General features: G+C 35.0%; 1 protein-coding gene across 1 annotated transcript in view; it reads right to left on the bottom strand.

Annotated features, from left to right (window-relative positions):
• The window catches only part of USH2A (usherin), a 693,391-nt gene that overhangs the window by 107,682 nt on the left and 563,874 nt on the right, over window positions 1-21,835 (bottom strand). The window contains exons 56-59 of the mRNA XM_077886665.1: window positions 19,592-19,775; window positions 18,490-18,647; window positions 2,405-2,563; window positions 734-896 (exon numbers count right to left, since the gene is read on the bottom strand). Of these exons, the coding sequence (XP_077742791.1) occupies window positions 734-896; window positions 2,405-2,563; window positions 18,490-18,647; window positions 19,592-19,775 (664 nt within the window). The remainder of the gene's footprint in view (window positions 1-733; window positions 897-2,404; window positions 2,564-18,489; window positions 18,648-19,591; window positions 19,776-21,835) is intronic.

Genomic DNA, 21,835 nt, shown 5'->3' with positions numbered 1-21,835 from the left:
AAAGAAGATGTTAAAACTTTGTCCGTGTGGATCAGGTGAAGACTGGATCAGGGAGCCCAATACCCTTCATCCCCAAAATGCCCATGGTCCCCCTGTCTCTCTGTCTCTCCCTGCTCACTCTCTCACCCTCTTCTTTCCCTCTACTCTCTCTTTCCTTCTTTTCTTCATTTTAAGGGGATACACTTCACAAATTCAGCACATGATGGTGAAAAGACGCTGTCCTGCCATCTATCGTATTCCCAGTGCCATCCAGCCAGCTGAGTGGAAACTCCTTCTGGCAGAAGGGGAAGTGCAGAGGAGAGCCATTCTTTCTGCACATGGAAAGCACCCTGTTTTTTGAGGATAAAAAATATTCCCACGCTGCACATAATAGGTGATGGGAAATATTAGAATTCTCATTGCAGACTGCATTCCTCCTCTGGAATGGCTATGCTTTCCTGGTCAGTGAGTCTCTAGAAGACTACTCTACAACTTAATCAGAGTTATGGCTATGTGCATTGTGAGGTCTCACTTTTCAAGCAGGGCTCAGACAAAAATGTTACATGGTAGGGATTTTTTCTCCCTGGATCACATGTAGAAGCTTCCAGTACCAATCTTAGACCCTCGTAGATGCTCCAAAAAGCATGAATTCCCATTTATTCCCTTTCAGAAATATAATATGTATTTGATTTTTTAGTCCTGGAATAGCACATATATTAAAATAATTTAAAATAACAGTAATAGTCAGTGTTACCTGTGAAGAAAGTAGCTGGTGATGACTCCATTTGGCTTTTTAGGCGGCATCCATTTAACCTCTATGCAAGCTGACCCCAGGGCCTTAAGAACCGGGGAATTGAGATCCACTGGGGCTGCTTCAGATGTTTTGACAAACGTTCTACTGCTAACGCCACAACTTCCTTGGAAAAAAAAAAATCGAGTCCTTTAGTAATTCGTCAAGCAGGAAAAAGAGTTACATATGCATATAGAAGGGTAAGGAGATCATGGAAATCATTTTAGCTGAACTTTTGTATATGACCCTTATACACTTATTTTAGACTAGTACTATAAATCTCTATATAATTTGAATATATTTATATGTATATATTTTATGTTATATATATGTATTTTATGTGTATTTAAATAGGGAATCACTTTTGGAAAATGCATTAAGTAACCACAAATTTATAGAGGCATAGACAAGAATGCTTATGCTGGTCTGAACTGTGGTTTCTCTAGTTTATTACAGTCATTCTAGCCAGAAAGTGATAATGTACTTGAATATTATAAGTGTGTGTGTGACCTGCACATCTGGTATATTCTTAATAATATTTTTCCCAATATTTTAAAATAATGACCCTCTTCCAAAATGTAGGATCAATTAATTTGAAGAACATGGTATCAAAAAAAAAAAAAAAAAAAAAAAGAACATGGTATCTCCATAGCATAGTTTTAGAGACATAGAGATGCAACAGTTGATTTTGCATTAAAATAAAGAAAACACTGGTTTAAAACTGTTTGTATGTTGATTAGCAGAAGACTGGATCTGATAGAGCAGTATCCTTCAAAACAAAATGCCTTGGTTTGGTTTGTAGAAGAGAAGTCGGCAAACTGACTCACAATTTCGGAGATGAGGCAAAGCAAGATCACAGACCCATCATTCTAATCAACTCCTTGGGTACTGATTCTCATTTCTAGACAGAAGTTGCTAAGCACAAGTAAAGTAGGAATTCCTACCACTCGAGTATGAGATTGGGACATTTCTTTAATTTCAGGTGGAGCAACATGTTTTATACACCAATATGAGTTCCATCTTTTCTTCTCTTACTAATATATGATGTAACATTTGGAGGGATGAAGGGACTGAGGGGAGGCTCCTTAAGACCACATGGATGGATGATGATTTCATAGACCACTAGCCTATGCCATGAAACTCAGGGCGATAGTCTGCATATATGAGATAGAGTTCAGGGAAGCACAGTGAAATACATAAGATTCATTCGAGTGTAACTCAACTTCTAAATAATGCCTCCTCTCACCCCCAAAGAAAACTTAAATAAACAAAAGTGAGTACCTTTTTGTGAAATTTACATAATACCTATTTTGCTTTATATTACCAATGATTCCTTCATGTGATCTAGGTGTTTTTCTTTTAAAGGGCCTTATAAAGCAAGACTTTGCAAAACCACCATTTTAATATATTTAAATATTCATGATTGAATGTGCAGAAATGCATAATGCTTCACTCAATGCCAGGGTCTGATTTTTCTGGGTAAACAGTCCAGTACAAATAAGAAATGAAATGTTAGTCTTTGTATTTGAATCGCAAATCTATTCCTTTTTGATGAATTTTTTCATGAAATATTTTTTCTTTTTTTTCTTTTTTTTTTTAATAAAAGCCCGGGACAAGTGTCTGAAAGACTTTCACCATTTTGACATGCTTGTATCCTTATCTCATATTGTGTGAATGGAGCCAAATTTTCCAGAAGGATGGATTGATGATGACCAACAGAGGAGGTCAGAGGCGCTACACTTCCAGCATTGAGTAAGACATTGTACTCCACAGGCATTTTGGGGATGAGGATCCCTTTAAAGAGAGAGAAAAAAAATATGTATTCTATACAGAATGGTCAACAATTTTTTTTCTTTTAAAACAATTATCTTTAACATTTTATAACTTAAAGGTATATTATTAACGATATGGAAATTAATGACTGCATGAATGTATATTCCAAAAGTAAAAAATGTGTATCACCCATTTTTAAAAACAAATAGAGTACATATAATAGTCCTATTCAAAGGTATACTCTATGGGCAAATAAAAATGAAGGCACATTTCACTTCTTAAAAAATACAAGGCAATTAGAAATGGTGTCATATATTTTTGCTAGGCTTACTTACTCTTAAAGTACATAAAAAAAAGCCCTCACCAGTTTTGCTTGTGACAATAATTTTTCTGTAGGCATTGTGTATGCATCCAGCCTGACACAGATCCTTGACATAATAGCCCATAAAGTATCCAAATCATAGTCTACCTAGAGAATTCCCAGTGCATTAATTATTGAGTTAGGACAGTCCACTCTGTCAGGGAGACTTATGGACCTAAATACATATGAAATTTGGGTTCAAAACTGTCATTTTTCACAATGCTTCCTACAGAAAGAAGGTCTTGTCAGTTTACCCTCTTCACAATCTATTCATATAATTAAATGCCTGTAAGTTTTATTTGGTCATGAACAACATGTACATTTTTTTCAAGGAGAGTATATGAGCCTTGAATGAAGAATATAATGGAATTTCTCATGAGATTTTCTCATTGATCTGATAGCTTATAACATTTGTGGGTTTAATTACTTACTTTTGTAGTACTTAAATAAGGTTATCTTTGCTACAGAAACAATGAAATCTACAGCACAGGACTCAATACCCCTTGAGAAATGAGATCTAAAAAATGAAATGAACGTTTGCTTTTTGCAGATGTAGCCCCAATTGTATAAGGGGTAGAAGAGCCAGTACAAACCAGAGATGCTCGGGATTTTGTGTAGGATGGATGAAAATGAGTCTCTGAAGGATGTATTGATCATAGTCAGAAGGACTGATCAATTGTTTCCTTTGGAAAGATGCTAGATTGTGCTGAGCCCAGACTGAGAATTTTTATTTTAAATTAGAGCATCCTAGTTAAATTATCTGTTGCATTTGTCCTAATGGTTTAAATTATTGCTCCTCTACCGTTGATTACTAGATTCCTATCTCCTGCTTTATATCTCTCTTGCATTCCAGACTTCTATTTTCGGGAGCCTACTTCCCAGAGACCTTAATCTCAATGGGTCCAAAGCATAATCACTATATTTTCCACTCCCAATCCTGTTCTTATTCTTGGGTTTCCTTATGCCAGAGGTCTTACAAAAAACCCTTATGGTAAGACTTTTAGAGTAGACCCTGCTGTCTTTACTCTGCATGGTTGCAGCAATAACCCGAACAAGAATAGCCATTTCATTGCATTCCAATTGCATGCAGGACAGCATACGTTATCGAATACAATACAGTGTCAACTTCATATAGCGAGGGAGTCTGTTCTCCTCCCCAGTGTAGTTCCAGCAAATACATTTTAGCACAAAGTTGCAGCTCAATAAATGTTGGTTGTTCGAGTGAATGAATGAAATCTCAGGACAATATTGTAAAGCAAATGTTTTTACTTTTTTTTTTTTTAAGATGAGAAAACTAAGCAACGTGTTCCAGATTGCACATTGATTACTTGGCTCAGTCCGACTTGAACTCAGGCCCATTTAATACCAAAACTTCTCTCTCTGTATTTACTCTTTTTCTTCGTAATGGAGACTAAAATTAGGACAACGGGAAAAAATGAGAGGATAATTTTGAGACAATATGAGTAGCCAGGCAGAACAGGTATTGGACACTGATTAGAGGGGAAAAAAGGGATGGAAAAAATTAGAATTCCCACTGATGGAACAAAATTATAGGTGAGTATTTGAAGTTCTGAAAGACAGGTTTTCGATACAGAAATACATATAACTCTACATGCGTGTGGATTTGTGTCAAAGTATTTTCAAAGACAAGGACAGACATGGTACCTTTTCCTGGAAAGCCAGTTTAACCTAAAATTTGGGAAGTGCATGGCTTCCTTGCCTGACCAAAGGAAACCAGCAGAATCCCACGTTTTCTTGTTTACAAAAATTTGGTATGGGTTTTTCTTCCTAAAAAGCCCCAGACTGGAAAATTATATGGGTACTGAGTGATCAGAACATTCACTAGTCAGTTATTTGAACTCTGTGGTTACCTTAGAACTAATTATATGACAGCAGAAGTTTATGCTGACATGATCAGTGTGTTGAACAAGTACAAGTCCTATTCATGATGCAATTGAAACACCATTTAATTTTAGTTGCTCACTATTGCTTTAAAATGGATTAATTATGGGAAATCTTCTGCAGACACGGGATGAAAATTTGACTAGGCTCACATTTCTGCTGAATCTCAGGTAATAGACATTTCTATGTTATTTTTTTTTTTCATGAAGAAAAAAAGATGTCATGACAAAGATTAATGCCTAGAAAATGTAAATAAATTTATTTTTCTCTTAAATGGCATAGTGAATGCACATAATGGGCCTATTGAGAAGATATTCTTTGAGGCCTAATTCTCAACTGTAAGACAAAACTGGGAATGCTTTGCTGCTCCCAACAAGGCAGCTATAACTAAAATGAAGTTTGAGAGTTGGATGAAGAGCGTTGATTATAGGGACCATTTGAGACTCTCAGTCCATTAATGGGTAAGGAAGACCTATGTACTATGTTAGAGATAAAACAAAGAGCAGTATAATCAGACCTTTTTTTCCCTCACTAAAAATGTTCTTTGGAGATTGTTGTTCGAGGTAGTAAAAGAGATGGAAGAGTGGATCAGGGATTTTCTCAGTTTGTAGTTTGACCTCTCAGCAGGAAGATATGCTTATGGAAATTTCCATCCAGAGTATCTTGGATGGAAAGTATTTCACCTCCTATTTTGGGCATTTCTCCTGATTGTTAACCTGACATAGTCTGTAAAGCGGTGGTGGAAAAGAAGGTTGCTGTTTGTACCCACATATTTATAACAAAATGAAGACAAAAAAATTTTCCTGGACATTAAACCTGTTATTGGGGTCAGCTTTCTCCAGAGCTACCTAATAGCCTGAAATATAACAGCATATCATTCTTTGTCCAAGGAGATTAGTAAAAAAAGAAATTCCCCTAATGATAAATTATGAAATACATTATTATTTGGATGAAGACAAACACATTGGAATACAATGGCAAATTTGTATGAATTTTTAAGATAAAAAGCAAGACCTTCAAGAAATTGCAAGCAGATGGTGATCGCTTTAGGCTGTTTCTAGACCTCCTGGGATTGCATGTTTACTCTGTCATCTCTGTTCCCAGGATAGATCTTATAGAAAAGTTCGACAAACACACATTTGGAAAATATTCTATCATTCTTGTTGAACTAGACAAACCACAGCATGGAATCAGGAAGATCAAGTCCCATCTCTGCCCTTATTTGTTTCTGGTAAATTACCTAGCCTCTACCAACACCAGTCTCTTCATCTGTAAAATGATGATACTAATAGCCACCTCATAAAGAGCTATAAGGATTAAATTAGAAAATGCATGTAAAACATTTTAGCATACTCCTGCGACATAGAAAGTGCTGAATCAATGATAGACATCTCAGCAAAACAAAATGAAATGGAACAAAATGGAAAAAAAAAAAAAACAACAACAACCCACAAGTATGACTCTGTTTTATATGCCCTCAAACACTTAGAACCTACCTCTTAAGTAAAGTTTCTATTCCACTTACAAATAAATGTTATATTCATTTAAGTAAATCTCTTTGTAACAATATTTTATCTAGTTTTGTTTTCTTTGCATATTTGGTTATGATCAAGTTGTATTCCTATGAAGATATTTTTTCATTCCTAGCAGTATCTTAGAAATAGTCTTCCCTTCAATAGGTCTGAGGTTGCACTTAACTATATGTCTCCAGTCTGTACCTACTAGTCTGCTTCCAGTAACTTCTCAGCTTAGAAGGACAGGGCCCCTGGGGGGGTCAGGGAACAAAACTGTGCTTCCATGACATTTTAAATATAGACATAATATTAATTTCTGTTTAAACATGGCTAGTAAAGGCACGAACCTGGAAGATGTATTTTTCACGTCTTGGTTAATTGGAAACAAATGTCCTTTACATATACCTGTGAGGTGTTGAAACAGAAAATGCTCCTTGAAGCTGTGAGCATGTCAAACACTGACATGTATTTAGGAAAGAGGGCCCCTCCACTGTCATAATTTACAGGACTGTGACATGAAAGCCTCCTGTGTTCCTGCGGACCCTATACCATCTGCAATGAGTCTGAAACAACCTAGCCCCCTGGTATTCTGATGACTAAATGAAATGAAATGGGCATATTTGTTAAAGTCAGCTGGGAAGCCACACGACTTGGTTAGTTCCCGAGTTCATAAATTTATGTCAGAGCAAGAGGAGCAGTGGAAGCTCAAGTGAACCAATTTACCCTAAGTGCAAATGGCAGTTTTGTTATTTGGTGTCAAAGTTACCAGTCCCACAATGACAAGCTGCCATAACACATTTTCTTGTTCACTAAAGAACAAGGATTTCGTTGGTTAATATTCCTTGCAATGCTCCTTTTCATAATTTACAACAACTAGATGCTGATAGGTTATTTAACATTTATGAAGTTAAGATGTAATCAGAAAAACCCTGATTATCTTTACAAATAAAAAAGTTAAATTATTCAACTTTTTTTTTTCTCTGTGGCTTCATTTCACAGCAGGTGCATACTTTACAATGGGACAAGTCAATCAAATAATCCTTTTTTAAAATCTTTTTTTAGGAGCTGGAGCAGGAACAATTCTAAGAGGAAAACTATTAATTCGGTTTGATAGCTGCATTTGCTTCAAAACACTGGTTGCACTTAATGTAATGCTTTGAACAAATCAGCCTAAATTCTTCATTGTATAGGTAGGCATATCTTGGTTATGCCCCTTCGAGGGTCTGGAAGTGAGACAAGACTCTGTTAAACACACATCCATACTAACTATATGGAAATTTTACATAAGTTTGTAAATGATAGCTATCATTTATGCCTTTTCTATCCTAATAGTAGGGTTCATGACAGGAAGGACAATGTCTCATTCTTCTTTATAACTCTCAGAGTGTCTAGCATTATGCCTTGCCCAAGTGGGGCTCAGCAAATATTTTCATGTTCGTTAAAATGAATAGATGATTCAATATGCCCAAAGGCTAATGAATTATATCTCATGAAATTTTAAGCTACAAATAAAACAATCCTACTGGGTTAGTGGATGGGCTGCTCTTGAAATACGTTGTCCTTATTCATATTTGCTATATTTATAGCAAAATTATTTTTTTAGCTTCTGAACTGGATCATAGTAGAACTTAGAAAAAAATCATTTGCTTTCTGCCCTGTTTAGGTAGAAAAATAGTGAGAAAATAGCAGTGATTTTGACCATAGAATTTGGTGTCAGATCCATTGTGGGCTGGCTCAAACACTTTTGTGATAAATAACCTAGGCAAGATAACTAAATGATATTTAAATTGACTTGTTCTCGTTCGTATAATGGGCAAAACAATAGGACATACTAAGTTAGGTTGTTAAAAGCATTAAAAGAGATACATATTAATCTCTTAGAAAAAGGCCCAATACATAGCAGAACTCAATAAAATAAGAAATTCATTAAACAACAGAAGCAAAGGCAACAAAATCAAAAATTGACAAATGGGACACATCAAACTAAAAAGATTCTGTGCAGGGAAGGAAACCATCAAAATGAAAGGCAACTATGGAATGGGAGAAGGTATTTGCAAACCATCTATCTAATAAGGGGCTAACATCCAAAATATACAAGAGACTCATACAATTCAACAGCAAAAGAAAAAAAAAAAAAATTTGACCCAATTAAGAAATGGACGAATGCTATAGATATTTTCCCCCCCAAAAAGACAGACAAATGGCTAACAGATACATGAAAATGTGCTCAACATCCTTAATCATCAAGGAAATGCAAATCAAAAACGATAGTAAGATATCACCTCTGACCTGTTAGGATGACTATTATCAAAGAGACAAGAGATCACAAATACTGGTGAGGATGCAGAGAAAAGGGAACGTTTGTACACTGTTGGTGGGAATTCAAATTCATATATCCAGTGCCAGTTTACTATGGAAAACAGTATAGAGGTTCCTCAAGAAATTAAAAATAGAACTACTATATGACCCAGAAAACCTACTTCTGAGTATATATCCAAAGGAAATGAGATCATGATCTCACAGCTATCTATACTCCCATGTTCACTGAAACAGTATTCACAATAGCCAAAGTATGGAAACAACTCAAGTGCCCACCAATGGTTGAATGGATAAAGAAAATGTAGTATATATGCAATAGAATATTAGTAAGCCCTAAAAAGAAGAAAATACTGCCATTTGCAATAACATGGGTGAAACTGGAGAGCATTAGGCTAAGCAAAATAGCCAAAGACAATAACTTTAGTATCACTTATGTGTAAAATCTTCAAAAAATTTTACCCATGGAAACAGAGTGGAATGGTGGTTGCTAGGTGCTGAAGGATGGGGGAAATAGGGAGAAGTTGGTTAAAAGGGTTCAGACTTTCAGTTATAAGATGAATAAGGTCTGAGGATCTAAGGTATAGCATGGTGACTATAGTTGATAATGGTGTATTGTAGAATTGAAATTTGCTGAGTGAAAGAAGTCAATCGGAGAAGGACAAACATTATATGGTCTCATTCATTTGGGGAATATAAAAAATAGTGAAAGGGATTAAAGGGGAAAGGAGAAAAAATGAGTGGGAAATATCAGAAAGGGATACAGAACATGAAAGACTCCTAACTCTGGGAAATGAACTAGGGGTGGTGGAAGGGGAGGTGGGCGGGGGGTGGGGTGACTGGGTGATGGGCACTGAGGTGGGCACTTGACGGGATGAGCACTGGGTGTTTATTCTATATGTTGGCAAATTGAACACCAATAATTTTTTTTTTGTAAAAAAGAAAGAAAGAAAGAAAGAAAGAAAGAAAGAAAGAAAGAAAGAAAGAAGAAAGAAATTTGCTAAGAGAGTAGAACTTGTGTTCTCACCAAAAAGACAAAAAATAGATATGTGAGATGATGTTGGCAATAACTAATTCAATGGTGGAAATTCTTTCACAATTTTATATGTCAAATCATCACATTGTACTCTAAATATGTAATAATTTTATTTGTCAATTATACCTCAATACAGAGGAAAAAAGATTACTATGCTAAATAAAACATAAATCATTGAAATGAGGTTTACACTTTCTTCTGAAATTCAGCACTACTGTCACTTGGTTTTTGCATTTACAAGAAAATTGAGAGAATCGTCAATGTCGAATCATCCCCGTTAATGCAACATACATTTTTTAAAAAGCTTAATACCAATTTTGACTTCAAATGAATAGTATCTGATCTAATACACTGCAGTTGATGAGCTAACTAATGTCTATAGATAGGCCATATCGTGGCTAAGTACCCTTTAATCGAAAGCTGGGTTAATAAAAAGCATTTTTATTCCTAACCAATATATTTTATTCCTAAGCAATATTAATTGAAATGATTTCTCAGTAGAAGAATTGTTGTTGATAGTTTTTTTTTTAATGGACTAAGAGATAAATATGAATGGACACACACCAGTGTTTTGGTACTATGCATTTAACCCAAATAACTCACCATCTTTAGTGAGAAAAGTGTGTTGGATGCAATGGCATTGTTAATTAGAACATGATAAAGGGCTAGAACAGTTCAAAATATCATCACCTTGATAAATTAGAAAGACTCGTTATTGCCTTCAGAGTTTAAATAATTTTGAGTGTTTGGATTCTGAAATGGCAGGAATATCTTGATTCTTATCCTGAGTAAACCATTTATGTTCCAGAAAGTATTTGCTTCTTCATTTTTTTTTTTTTTTTTTTTTTTTTTTTACCCATTAGTTGAACATATGTCCTTCACTCTATTTAATATGAACATGCAAGTCCTGACCTGAGGTTCAGAGCTGGTAAAAGGGGGAAAAGGAATGTTTAGGAATAAACTAAGCTTGCTGCTGTCTGTAGCTTGAATCATAACAACCAGCACGCAGACAGTGACCACTAAATGTTTACCATGCTGCCTCACTGACTTCACACAACAGCAATGCAAGGTAGGCACTTAATAGCCCTTTCACAGATGAGAAACCTGAAGTTCAGAGACATTGTAAAACTCGCCCAAGGTTGCAAGGAAACTAAATGATGGAGCCCATAACACCCAGAAACCAGTATTTCCTTTACAAAAATAAGTGAAAAAAATATGCATCCCTAAGATGTCATATAATATCTGGAAAATATGTGCATGTGTCCTGGTTGTCTCTAAGGAAGAAATATGTATTTGTGTGTATGTGTGTTTGCACATGCCTGTGTGTCTGTGTATTTAGGATTGAGTTAGTGTGGAGGGAGAGATAGGCTTCTATAGGAGATCAAGTGTTTGGATAATTTTAAGCAGCAGAAAATCCAAATTTTATTTATATTTGCCTAAATGATGCACTTTAGAAACTTACTACTATTCTTCTATTAATTCAGCAAACATTTTAAAAGGAGATGTTGTTTGTGCATCATCTGATGTGGAGGCACAAATGATATGCAAAGGAGTAGAAATCTTGATTTTTCTAGAGCTTGAAGTGTCTTGCTAATCTTACTACTGACATTTATCAAGTAAATGATAAGCTAAAGTGAACCAGAGTTTACTTGGAAGATAAGAGAATGTCTACTGAGGTTTTAAAATAGTCCTTGAATATTCTTTGTGTGGATATTTGAGAAGTGACTCCCTCTCTCACCTAATTAAAATCGTTCTGCACTTGGAATCTGCTTTTACTAAGTCATGTCTATTCTTTCTGGACTTTTGGATGGATAGGCAAAGCCTTCTGGCTACGAGGTCCTTCAAGCCACAGGAGAGACCTATTGTCAGGTAGATATTTTCCCTACAGGGGGCTCACTGTTTTCCACAATTAATTCTTCTGGCCTTGGCATGCCCAACAAAAAACATTCTTCCACAATCATTTGGTATTCGCCAATACCTAGCTCTGTTTCTTGGCTCTCTGGGCTTCTATTTAAGAAAGCATAGTTGTATTGCAAATCCGAAAGATGTTGGGTAATAAATAGAAAGCTTGATTTGGATCTAAGAGTTAAGCCAAAGACACGTAGAGATTGCTCTTATAAAGCAGAGTAGAGAACAGACCTGAATTTGAATCTTGGCTCTGTTGTGTAACCTTGAGTATATTATATCACTTCTGTGAGAGTCAAATTTCTTACCTTAATATGGCAATAATGATATGACTTGTACCCAGGGTTTATATGAGTAGTAACTCAAGTAAAGTAGAGAAAGTGCTTATCAAAGTGTTTGGCATATACTAGAAATTTAACAAATGTCAAATATAAACAAGTAATATTAATGCATATAAAATGGTATTTGCCAATAGTATTCCAATTATGCTTCCCCTGAATATTCTCACATATTCCCTGGGCCTCACTTCTTTTCCAGTAGGAATTATAAACGTGTAGTAAGAATTAATTTATAGATATCATTGAAATAATAATTTACAAACTGAAAGCCCACTTAATTGCCTAGGTAATTTTCAGTTGCCAAGCAACCACATAGATATTTTTTTTTCTCCCAGCAACTTACTTGTGTAAAGTCTCTCAATTCACACCGACCACAAAACAAAATACATGGGAGAAAAACCCACTTAATTTTTTTTTAAGATTTTATTTATTTATTCATGAGAGAGAGAGAGAGAGAGAGAGAGGAGAGACACAGGCAGAAGGAGAGGCAGGCTCCATGCAGGGAGCCTGATGGGGGACTTGATCCCTGGTCTCAGAGACCCGGGCTGAAGGTGGTGCTAAACCGCTGAGCCCCCCGGGCTGCCCTAAACCCACTTAATTTAACCACTACTTTGGATTTGGACATTCAAGAGAAAGTGATTTGATTCATATTTTCAAAGAAATATTGTTAATTGACTACTTTTGCTTGGTGTATGTGATTCATGATTACTAAATTTGGAACACATCGAAATCATCTGAGAAGCTTTAAAAAAAAAAAAATCTACATTTCTTGACTCCACCAGAGGAGATTCTGATTCAGTAAATTTGAGGTAGAGAATCGCTCTTTGTGAAACTTTTCCAGGTGATTCTAATGCTTGTTCAGGTTTAGGAACTATAAGTATGGATTGTTTGGGCCAATTTTCAGCTCTGCTTTATGATGTAATCATTTTGAAATGGCAGGGAGTATGATGAATACCTAGAAAGCTCCTGATTGTGAGCAAAAAACAACCTCTGGTTATAACAAGTTTGTTTTCTTTCTGTTTAAAATATATATTTGTGACTATTCAGGAACAGAAAAATGTTTTTATTATCCAAATCAAAACACAGCATGAGGTACTTTCTAATAAAATCAACTGTAGATTATACACAAGTCAAAATCATCTGCCTGTTTACTGAGTTCAAAATCCTTCTAGGCACCAGGAAAAAAAGTTTAATTTAAGATTTTAATCTTTCCATATATTACAGGGTTTCTGTAATGGATTTTGTGCATCTGAAACTAAAAGATTGACAGGTCTGGATATTATAGATTTATTAACCATTGGTTACGTGGTCAGAGTTAGTGTATTTCTACAATACCCCCTAGGCTGCATTAGAGTGAGCAATTTCTACAAAGCCTGAGGTAGACAAGAGTGAAAGTTACATTAAAAAAAAAATAGAAGTTGTGTTTTATTTCACAATGATCCTTTTCTAAGTGTAAATGTTACACACCCAACATAAAAACGTGATGTTGAACTCAAAGAAAAACATGACCAAGAGCTGGGAAATTCGAAAGAAGTCTTAAAAATTACAAATGGGGCAGCCCCGGGGCTTAGCGGTTGAGCATCTGCCTTCGGCCCAGGGCCTGATCCTGGAGACCTGGGATCGAGTCCCATGTTGGGCTCCCCGCATGGAGCCTGCTTCTCCCCCTGCCTATGTCTCTGCCTCTTTCTCTCTGTGTCTCTCATTAATAAATAAATTAAAAAAAAATTTACAAATGCAATCCTGCAGTTTTATCATTTTGAAAAGGGGCCTTTGGGACCTAGCAAATGCCGAGGCAAATACATTTTAAAGATAAATACTTGAAGGCAAATATGATTCTTCCAAACTAATCATCACTATTTATCGAATATTATACAGAATCCATGTATGCCAATTATATAAATTACCTCATTTAATCTTTACAACAACCCAAATGTGCATACTACCATTATCTCTATTTTACAGACACACAGAACAGAGACTCGGGGAGAAAAGCTGACTTGTTTATGTGAGCTAACAGGTGGCACAACGGGGATATGAACCCTGGCTTTGTCTTTCATCGTACATCTGCTGTCTTAAAGGAAAGATGTCTTCAGATTTGCCATGGCAATTTGCGTATATAATAATGTTAAAATGACATATGATTTGATAAGCCATGGAACTTCTTGGTCACGTGGCTAGGGAATCATCAATTTTGCTTATCATCTTGGACTTTCTCTTACTGTTCTTTGACAATTTTTTTTTTCTTTGACAGTTTGGATTGTAGAAGACCCTGGTCTGTGTCTGAGAAATCTCTGGTGAATAGGCTAAAATCCAGTCTCAAACTGGCTCTTTTCAGCCTCATTTTACCTAATGGCACAGAAGCACCACAGTACTATAAAGATGCCAAGGAGAAATATGCTAAAAGATGGCAAGATAGCAATGCTATTCCATGAGAATAGAAATTGGTTTTGTAAGGGGATATGCAAGTTTGTATGTTTTCCACAGCAGAGGATATGGGTTTTCTTCTATTGAAATTAAGAATAGAGCTAAAAAAGGTCTGTGCTCCTAACACTGTGATAAGGATTGAAGGATTTAATGACACAGGCTGGCACTAGTGATTATTCCTCTGCTTTGTTTGATTTAATGTGTTGTATATTCATTTTAAAACAAAGGTGGTGGAATAATTTATATTTAACTTGGAGAAGTAATTTTTCTTACTTATAAAGCTCTTGATAATTTTTCTCCTGTGAGTTTGACCAAATTAAGTCCCTTTTGTGGGGTGCCTGGGTGGCTCAGTTGGTGCCTTTGGCTCAGGTCATGATCCCAGGGTCCTAGAATCAAGCCCAATGTCCGTCAGGCTCCCTGCTCAATGGGGAAGCCTGCTTCTCCCTCTCCCTTTGGCTGCAGTTCACCCTGCCTGTGCTCTCTCTTTCTGTCAAGTAAATAAATAAAATCTTTTTTTAAAAAAAAAGACCCTTTTGTTTTTGTTTTTGATCTTAGATTATGGCATCAGAAGGATGTTGGTTTATGATAACTTAAGTTTTATATATTAGGCCTCTATGTTACCTTCTTGACTCTATTACCTGTTTGTTGAGTTTTTATTTTAATTTCATTAGTTAATATATGTTGTTATATTAGTTTCAGGTGTATTATATAGTGATTCAAGAATTCCATACATCACCCAGTGCTCATTATGACAGGTGCACTCCTTAATTCTCATCTCCTATTTAACCATTCCCCCCAACCCCTCAGCCTCTGGTAACCAACAGTTTATTGTCTATAGTTAAGAGTCTATTTTCCGGTTTGTCTCCCTTTCTTTGATTTTGTTCATTTGTTTGTTTGTTTGTTTTTTAATTCTATATATGAGTGAAATCATACAGTATTTGTATCTCTCTGTCTGACATTTCACTTAGCATTATACTCTTTAGCTCCATCCATGTCATTGCAAATGGCAAGATTTCATTCTTTTTTATGGATGAGTAATATTTATGTATTTATCTTCTTTATCCATTCATCAATTGATGGATACTTGGGCTGCTTCCGATTCTTGATCAACCTAAATAATGCTGCTATAAACACCTAAGGGATGTATGTATTCCTTTGAATTAATGCTTTTTTATTCTTTGGGTGAATACCCAGTAGGGTGATTGCATGATCATAGGGTAATTCTATTTTTAACTTTTTGAGGAACCTCCATACAGTTTTCCCCAGCAGCTGCACCAGTCGGCATTCCCACCAGCAGTGTAAGGCGGGTTCTCCTTTCTCCACATCCTCATCACCTGTTGTTTCTTGTGTTTTTGATTTTAGCCACTCTAGCAGGTGTCAGGGAATGACTACATTGTAGTTTTGATTTGCATTTCCCTGATAATAAGTGATGTAGAGCATCTTTTCATGTGTCTGTTGGTCATCCGAATGTCCTCTTTGGAGAAATGTTTATTCATATCTCTGCCCCTTTTTTTAATTGAATTATTTGGTTTTGGGGTATTGAGTTTTATAGGTTCTTTATATATTTTGGATACTAACTTTCTACCAGATATATCATTTGCAAGTATCTTCTCCCATTCTGTAGATTGCCTTTTAGTTTGAGTAACTGTTTCCTTCACTGTGCAGAAGCTTTTTATTTTGATATAGTCCCATTTTGTTTTTGTTTTGTTGATTTTGCTTTTGTTTACCTTGCCTCAGGGACCTACCTAGAAAAAAGATGCTACACAAATATTAGAGAAACATTGCTTGTGTTCTCTTCTAGGATTCTTATGATTCCAGGTCTCACATTTAGGTCTTTCATACATTTTGAATGTATTTTTCTGTATGGTGTAAGACAATGGTCTAGTTTCATTCTTTCCATGCTGCTGTCCAGTTTTCCCAACACTGTGTGTTGAAGGGACTGTCTTTTTCCCATTGATAATTCTTTCCTGCTTTGTTGAAGATTAATTGACCATATAACATGGGGGGTTTCTATGGGTTTTCTATTCTGTTCTATTCATCTATGTGCCAGTGCCATACTGTTTTGATTACTACAACTTTGTTATATAACTTAAAGACTGGAATTGGTATGCTTCCAGCTTTGCTTTTCCTTTTCAAGACTGCTTTGGCTATTCAGTCTTTGGCAGTTCCATACAAATTTTAGGATTTTTTTCTTCTAGTTTTGTGAAAAAATGTTGTTGATATTTTGATAGAGGTTGCATTGAATGTGTAGATTGCTTTGGGTTGTATAGACATTTTAACAATGTCTGCTTTTACAATCTGTGGGCATGGAATGTTTCTTCATTTCTTTATGTCATCTTCAATTTCTTTCATCAGTGTTTTAGTTTTCAGAGTACAGGTCCTTCACCTCTTTGGTTACGTTTATTCCTAGGTATCTTATTATTCTGGGTGCAATTATAAATGATATTGTTTTCTTAATTCCTATTTCTGTTGCCTTATTATTGGTGTAATGAAATCCAACAGATTTCTATACATAGATTTTTGTAACCCACAACTTTACTGAATTCATTTATCAGTTCTAAGAGGTTTTTGGTGGAGTCTTTCAGGTTTTCAGTATACACTATCATGTCATCTGCAAATAGTGAAAGTTTAACTTCTTCCCTACCAATTTGGATGCCTTTTAGCTCTTTTTGTTGTCTGATTGTTGTTGCTAGGACTTCCAGTACTATGTTGAATAAATGTGGTGTGAGCGGACATCTTTGTTTTGTTCCTGACATTATGGGAAAAGCTCTCAGTTTTTCTCCATTAAGTTTGATGTTTGCTATGGGTTTTTCATTCTTGGCCATTATTATGTTGAGATATGTTTCCTCTAAATTTACTTTGTTGAGGGTTTTTATCATGAATGGATGTTGTACTTTCTCATGTGCTTTTACTGTATCTATTGAAAAGATCATATGACTCTTATCCTATCTCCTATTGATACGATATATCATGTTGATTGATTTGTGAATATTGAACCACCCAGGAATAAACCCCACTTGATTGTGGTGAATGATTTTTAAAAATGTATTGTTGCATTTGGTTTTCTAGTATTTTGTTGAGGATTTTTGCATCCATGTTCATCAGAGACATTGGTCTGTCACTCTCTTTTTCATGGTTACTTTATCTGCTTTTGGTAATGCTGGCCTCATAGAATAAATATAAAAGTATTCCTTCCTTTTCTATATTACCTGTTTTGACAGAGATAATTGTTCAAGTAAATGAAAAATATACCTTTGCTAATTATTTTATGGACTGGATCTGCTGATGGCCAACGTGGCTGCTAACCAATTATTTTTAATGCATGTTGAAGTAGCTAAACTTATTCTAAAGGAAATAAAAGAAATTTATGCCAATTTTTATCTAAAGACTAGATATCAGAGATAAAATCACATATTTTGAAGTGAATTTAGCACCTTCATACATTTCCATACTTTCCTTATGTTAAAAGACAGAGCAGAGATTTTACTTTAATCCTTACTCCATGGTGTTACTGCAATTAGATGTGAAACTGAGGAAGATGCTTACATCATAATATAATAATGTACTAAACCATAAAAGCAACTCACTAGTGACTAAATGGTACAATGGAGCTTATATGGCTTAGAGAGACAAAATTCAACCACCATAATTGGCCACAACCTAAGGAACATGGATAAGAATAGACTGTTTTCTTTCTGAATTCATTAATTCCTGCTATAATAAAGGCTGAATCATGCAACATCAGTGATTCAATTTAGGGAGTCCTGTAGAATGAAAGTTTGAGGTCATTCAGATCTATATAACTTACTTGGGATAAGTAAGAATAAGAAGACAGATTTTGGTACTTGAAGGAAAGTATTTCTTTGAAAGAAAAGTATATATCTAGGTATCTGTAGATCTTTATCTACATATCTACATCTGTATCTATATTTATGTATGCATAATTTTATATATGTACAGACTCAGAAATTTGATTCCTCAGGAATTTGGATTATTTTATTCATATTTATCCAGGAGATGAGTTATGTCCTTCTGATTTACTAAATTCACATTTCCATCCTTATCTCCAATTAACTTCCTCTGAAATGTTTTACACACAAATATACACATGTGCGCACATGCACATACGCTCACACATTTTATTTATTTACCTGGTGGGGTCCAAGCTACAAATATGGAATAAGGTCCAATTACTGTGATATTATATGGAGGCTGGATTTCTTCTGGTGTCAGCATAGGTGTTTGTACAATGTAATCATCACTAGGACTGCTGCCACCTCCACTTGTAGCTTCCAATTTATAAATGTATCTATATTAAAAAGAAAGGATTGTGATAAGACAATGCACAAGAGACCTGAACAATGATTGCTGGCTTTGCTCTCCATTGTTTAGTCCTAAATTCATGACAAATTGCAAATTCTCTGCTCGCTGTCCAGAACATCACTGTTGACTTGAATTTTTCCAGAACAATCATCATTTTCTCTAGATTGGCACTGTTTATGCCCCTTCCCACTTTATTTTTAACCCCCTACTAATTACTAACTCTCCTAAAGATTTCAGGAAGGTCTTAGAGTGTGCCAGTAGGTTGTGAAGGATTCAAATTAATCTTCTCCATTTTTAAATGGGTTGGAGTTCAGGGAAATATGTTTAGAGGAAGATGTTTCTAAATTGATCTGCTACTCTCTACAATAAAACTGAATTGATCTCTACTCTCTGCAGTAAAACATCTGTTGATCTAAGATATATTTTGTTTCTGCTGAGATATGAATTGGAATGAATTGCAAATATGTGGAACTTTTTCCCCCTAAAACCACTCATGCCTATATATAGTGTAGCAAGCAGAGAAAACATTACATTAGAAGAAAAATTAGTTGATGTAAAACAAAATGCTTTAAATCTTTTTTATTGCTAACTTAAGAATGCATGTTTTTTGAAGATAATTTGATAATTTTTAATGTTTAATACTTTGTGTATTTTATATACTTAAAAGTTCTCATGCTCTTATTTCACATAGAAGACTATTTACATTTTTTAAAAATGTCATGTACTCTGAAGACTAAAGAATTGAGTTAGTACTTGAGTCTTCAACATCTGAAATGATTTAGAAGATCTCATAGGTATGGAATGGCTAATGAACGAGGAGATTAATTAGCCAATTAATTTAATATTGTTTCATTTAGAAATGCATTCTTTCCAGCCCTGAAAAATTTTAAATTCTACCTATATGATTGGTAAAGTTTTCTTTTAGTTTACCTGCTATTGGGCTCCAGGTTTTTATCAGTGAAATTCTGCTCCTCACTGCCACCCAGGAAAACCAAGGTTCCATTACGACTCAATTGATACTGAGAAATGAGGCCATTGGGCTTTTCTGGCGGATTCCAATATAATTCCACTGTTGTAGAATTGATGATAATGTGTCGAGGTGTCACCCAAACTCCTGGCAAAAAAATAACACAATGAGGTTTTATTGTTAGAATAAAATATACACCTTATCAAAAGTCATACCATCACCTCACATACTATGATATTTTTATCTGTTGTTAAAAAAAAATCTCATGGTGAAACAACAAAAGTAAATATTCCTTACTTTGGAGGTAAAATATACAGTTGAGTAGAAATGTATTTTTTAATGCTTTGATTACTTTATTTCTGATTTGTCTTTAGAAAGTGAATATTAGACAATTGAGTGGTAGAAAATTTCTCTGTCTTGGTTGTTATTCTGAGTTTAATCAAGGCCTGAAAGATAATCCAGGAATTTTAAACTTTGATGCCTATTTATTTGGAATATGTGGAAGTAATCATAATGTAGTATTTACCTGAATTATCAAACTCAATGAATAGCATATGTCGCCTCTCTGACACATGTGCTGTGCTTCTTTTCCTCTTTTCTCTTATTTACTTGCTCCTTTTCCCCAAGTGGATCTAAAAAATGTGCCTCAGATATCTAGGCCCTTTCCTTCACTTAGTCTTCCCTCTTTTTTCTTCTTTTCCAACACTCACTTCCTAGATGATCTTCATTTAGTCTTAGTTTTAAATATCATCTCTATGTTGAACACTCCCAAATGCATATCTCTAGACTAAAATTCTCCCTTGAACTTCAGACTCATAAACCCAACTGTCAACTTGACACCTCCATTTGGATGACTATGCATCAAAAACTTAAAACATCCAAAACAGAGCTCTTGATTCTTCTGTTACAATCTATTCATCTCGCCATTTTGTCCATCTATTCATTTTCGTGGTCAAAACACAGAATTATTCTTGAGGCTCCCATTTTTTTTTTTTTTTTACCTCCAAATGTAATGTCATTAAAGCCTACTACTGGTTCTACCCTGAATGTATATAGTTCCCTATACCTTTACTGCCACCCCTTCTGATCCAAGCTATGTTCTTCTCTCTCATGGACTTCTATCATAGCCTCTTAACTGGTCTCTGAGTCTTAAATATTGCCCTTCTCTATTCCATATAATCTTTATAAAAATATATAAACTATATACATCAGTCTTTGTAATCTTTGTGAAATATAAAACCCTTTGGAAATTATTCATATAATTCCAATTCCTTATAATAACCTGAATAATCTTACATTTTTTTTCTAATTCTGGCTCACCCAGCTCCAGCCACACCAGACCACTTTCTATCCCCAGAATGCTTCTAGTTCTTTCTCACCTCTGGGCTTTTGCACTTCCCTTCCTTCTGCCTGGAACCTTTTACTTATGACAACACAACATTTTTGCAATTTACTCTCATAGTTCAATGACCTATATGAATATCATCTTATCAGGGAGGTCTTATTTGACTAACCTTCTCTAATGATAACTTTAACCTTATCTAAAGTAATCTTAACCTAGTTTTTCCTTTATCCTATGTCCTTTTCTATTTTCCTCTTAACACTCACAACATCATAATCATAATCATTTGTTTCTCGAAATGAAATATGATCATTATTTCTATGTTGTTTTTGCTGCATAGTCTGCTTTTTCTCCTGCTTCAATATTAAGTTAGCTTCATGAGGGTAAGAACTTTCTCTGTCTTATTTGTCAATGTATTTTATGGATATATAATACAATGTCTAACTGATAATGAATAAATAAATAAACTTACTATAAATATACCCAGTTCCAGAAAATGTAAATGTGAGTAAGATATGGCTCGTTCCTATGAGGAGTTTACTTTTCTGCATAAAAGTTAAAATAGATAAACAACTGTCATTCAAGGTCAAACATTTGAGTACTCTTACAGATGTACAAACATATTGATGGTGAACCGAAGCAATGAGGAAGATCAATCCTATCATTTCATGTTGTCATCTAGGTATGCTCTGAATAGACACTGTAACTCTCTTTTCCAGCTTTTAAAAACTCATGCAGTATTAGGTTCCCCTGTAATCAATAGTTTTTGGTTGATTGTTATCTCTGGTGTAAGTTATTCAGTAAAGGATAAGAATTCGACATTTTTAAAAAAACAATTTTCAGGACATTCAAATGCAATTTTTTT

The sequence above is a fragment of the Canis aureus genome, chromosome 38, assembly GCF_053574225.1.
Source record: "Canis aureus isolate CA01 chromosome 38, VMU_Caureus_v.1.0, whole genome shotgun sequence".
Taxonomy (NCBI): domain Eukaryota; kingdom Metazoa; phylum Chordata; class Mammalia; order Carnivora; family Canidae; genus Canis; species Canis aureus.
Note: the sequence above shows the minus strand (reverse complement) of the source record. Positions and strands in the feature narration are given on the sequence as shown.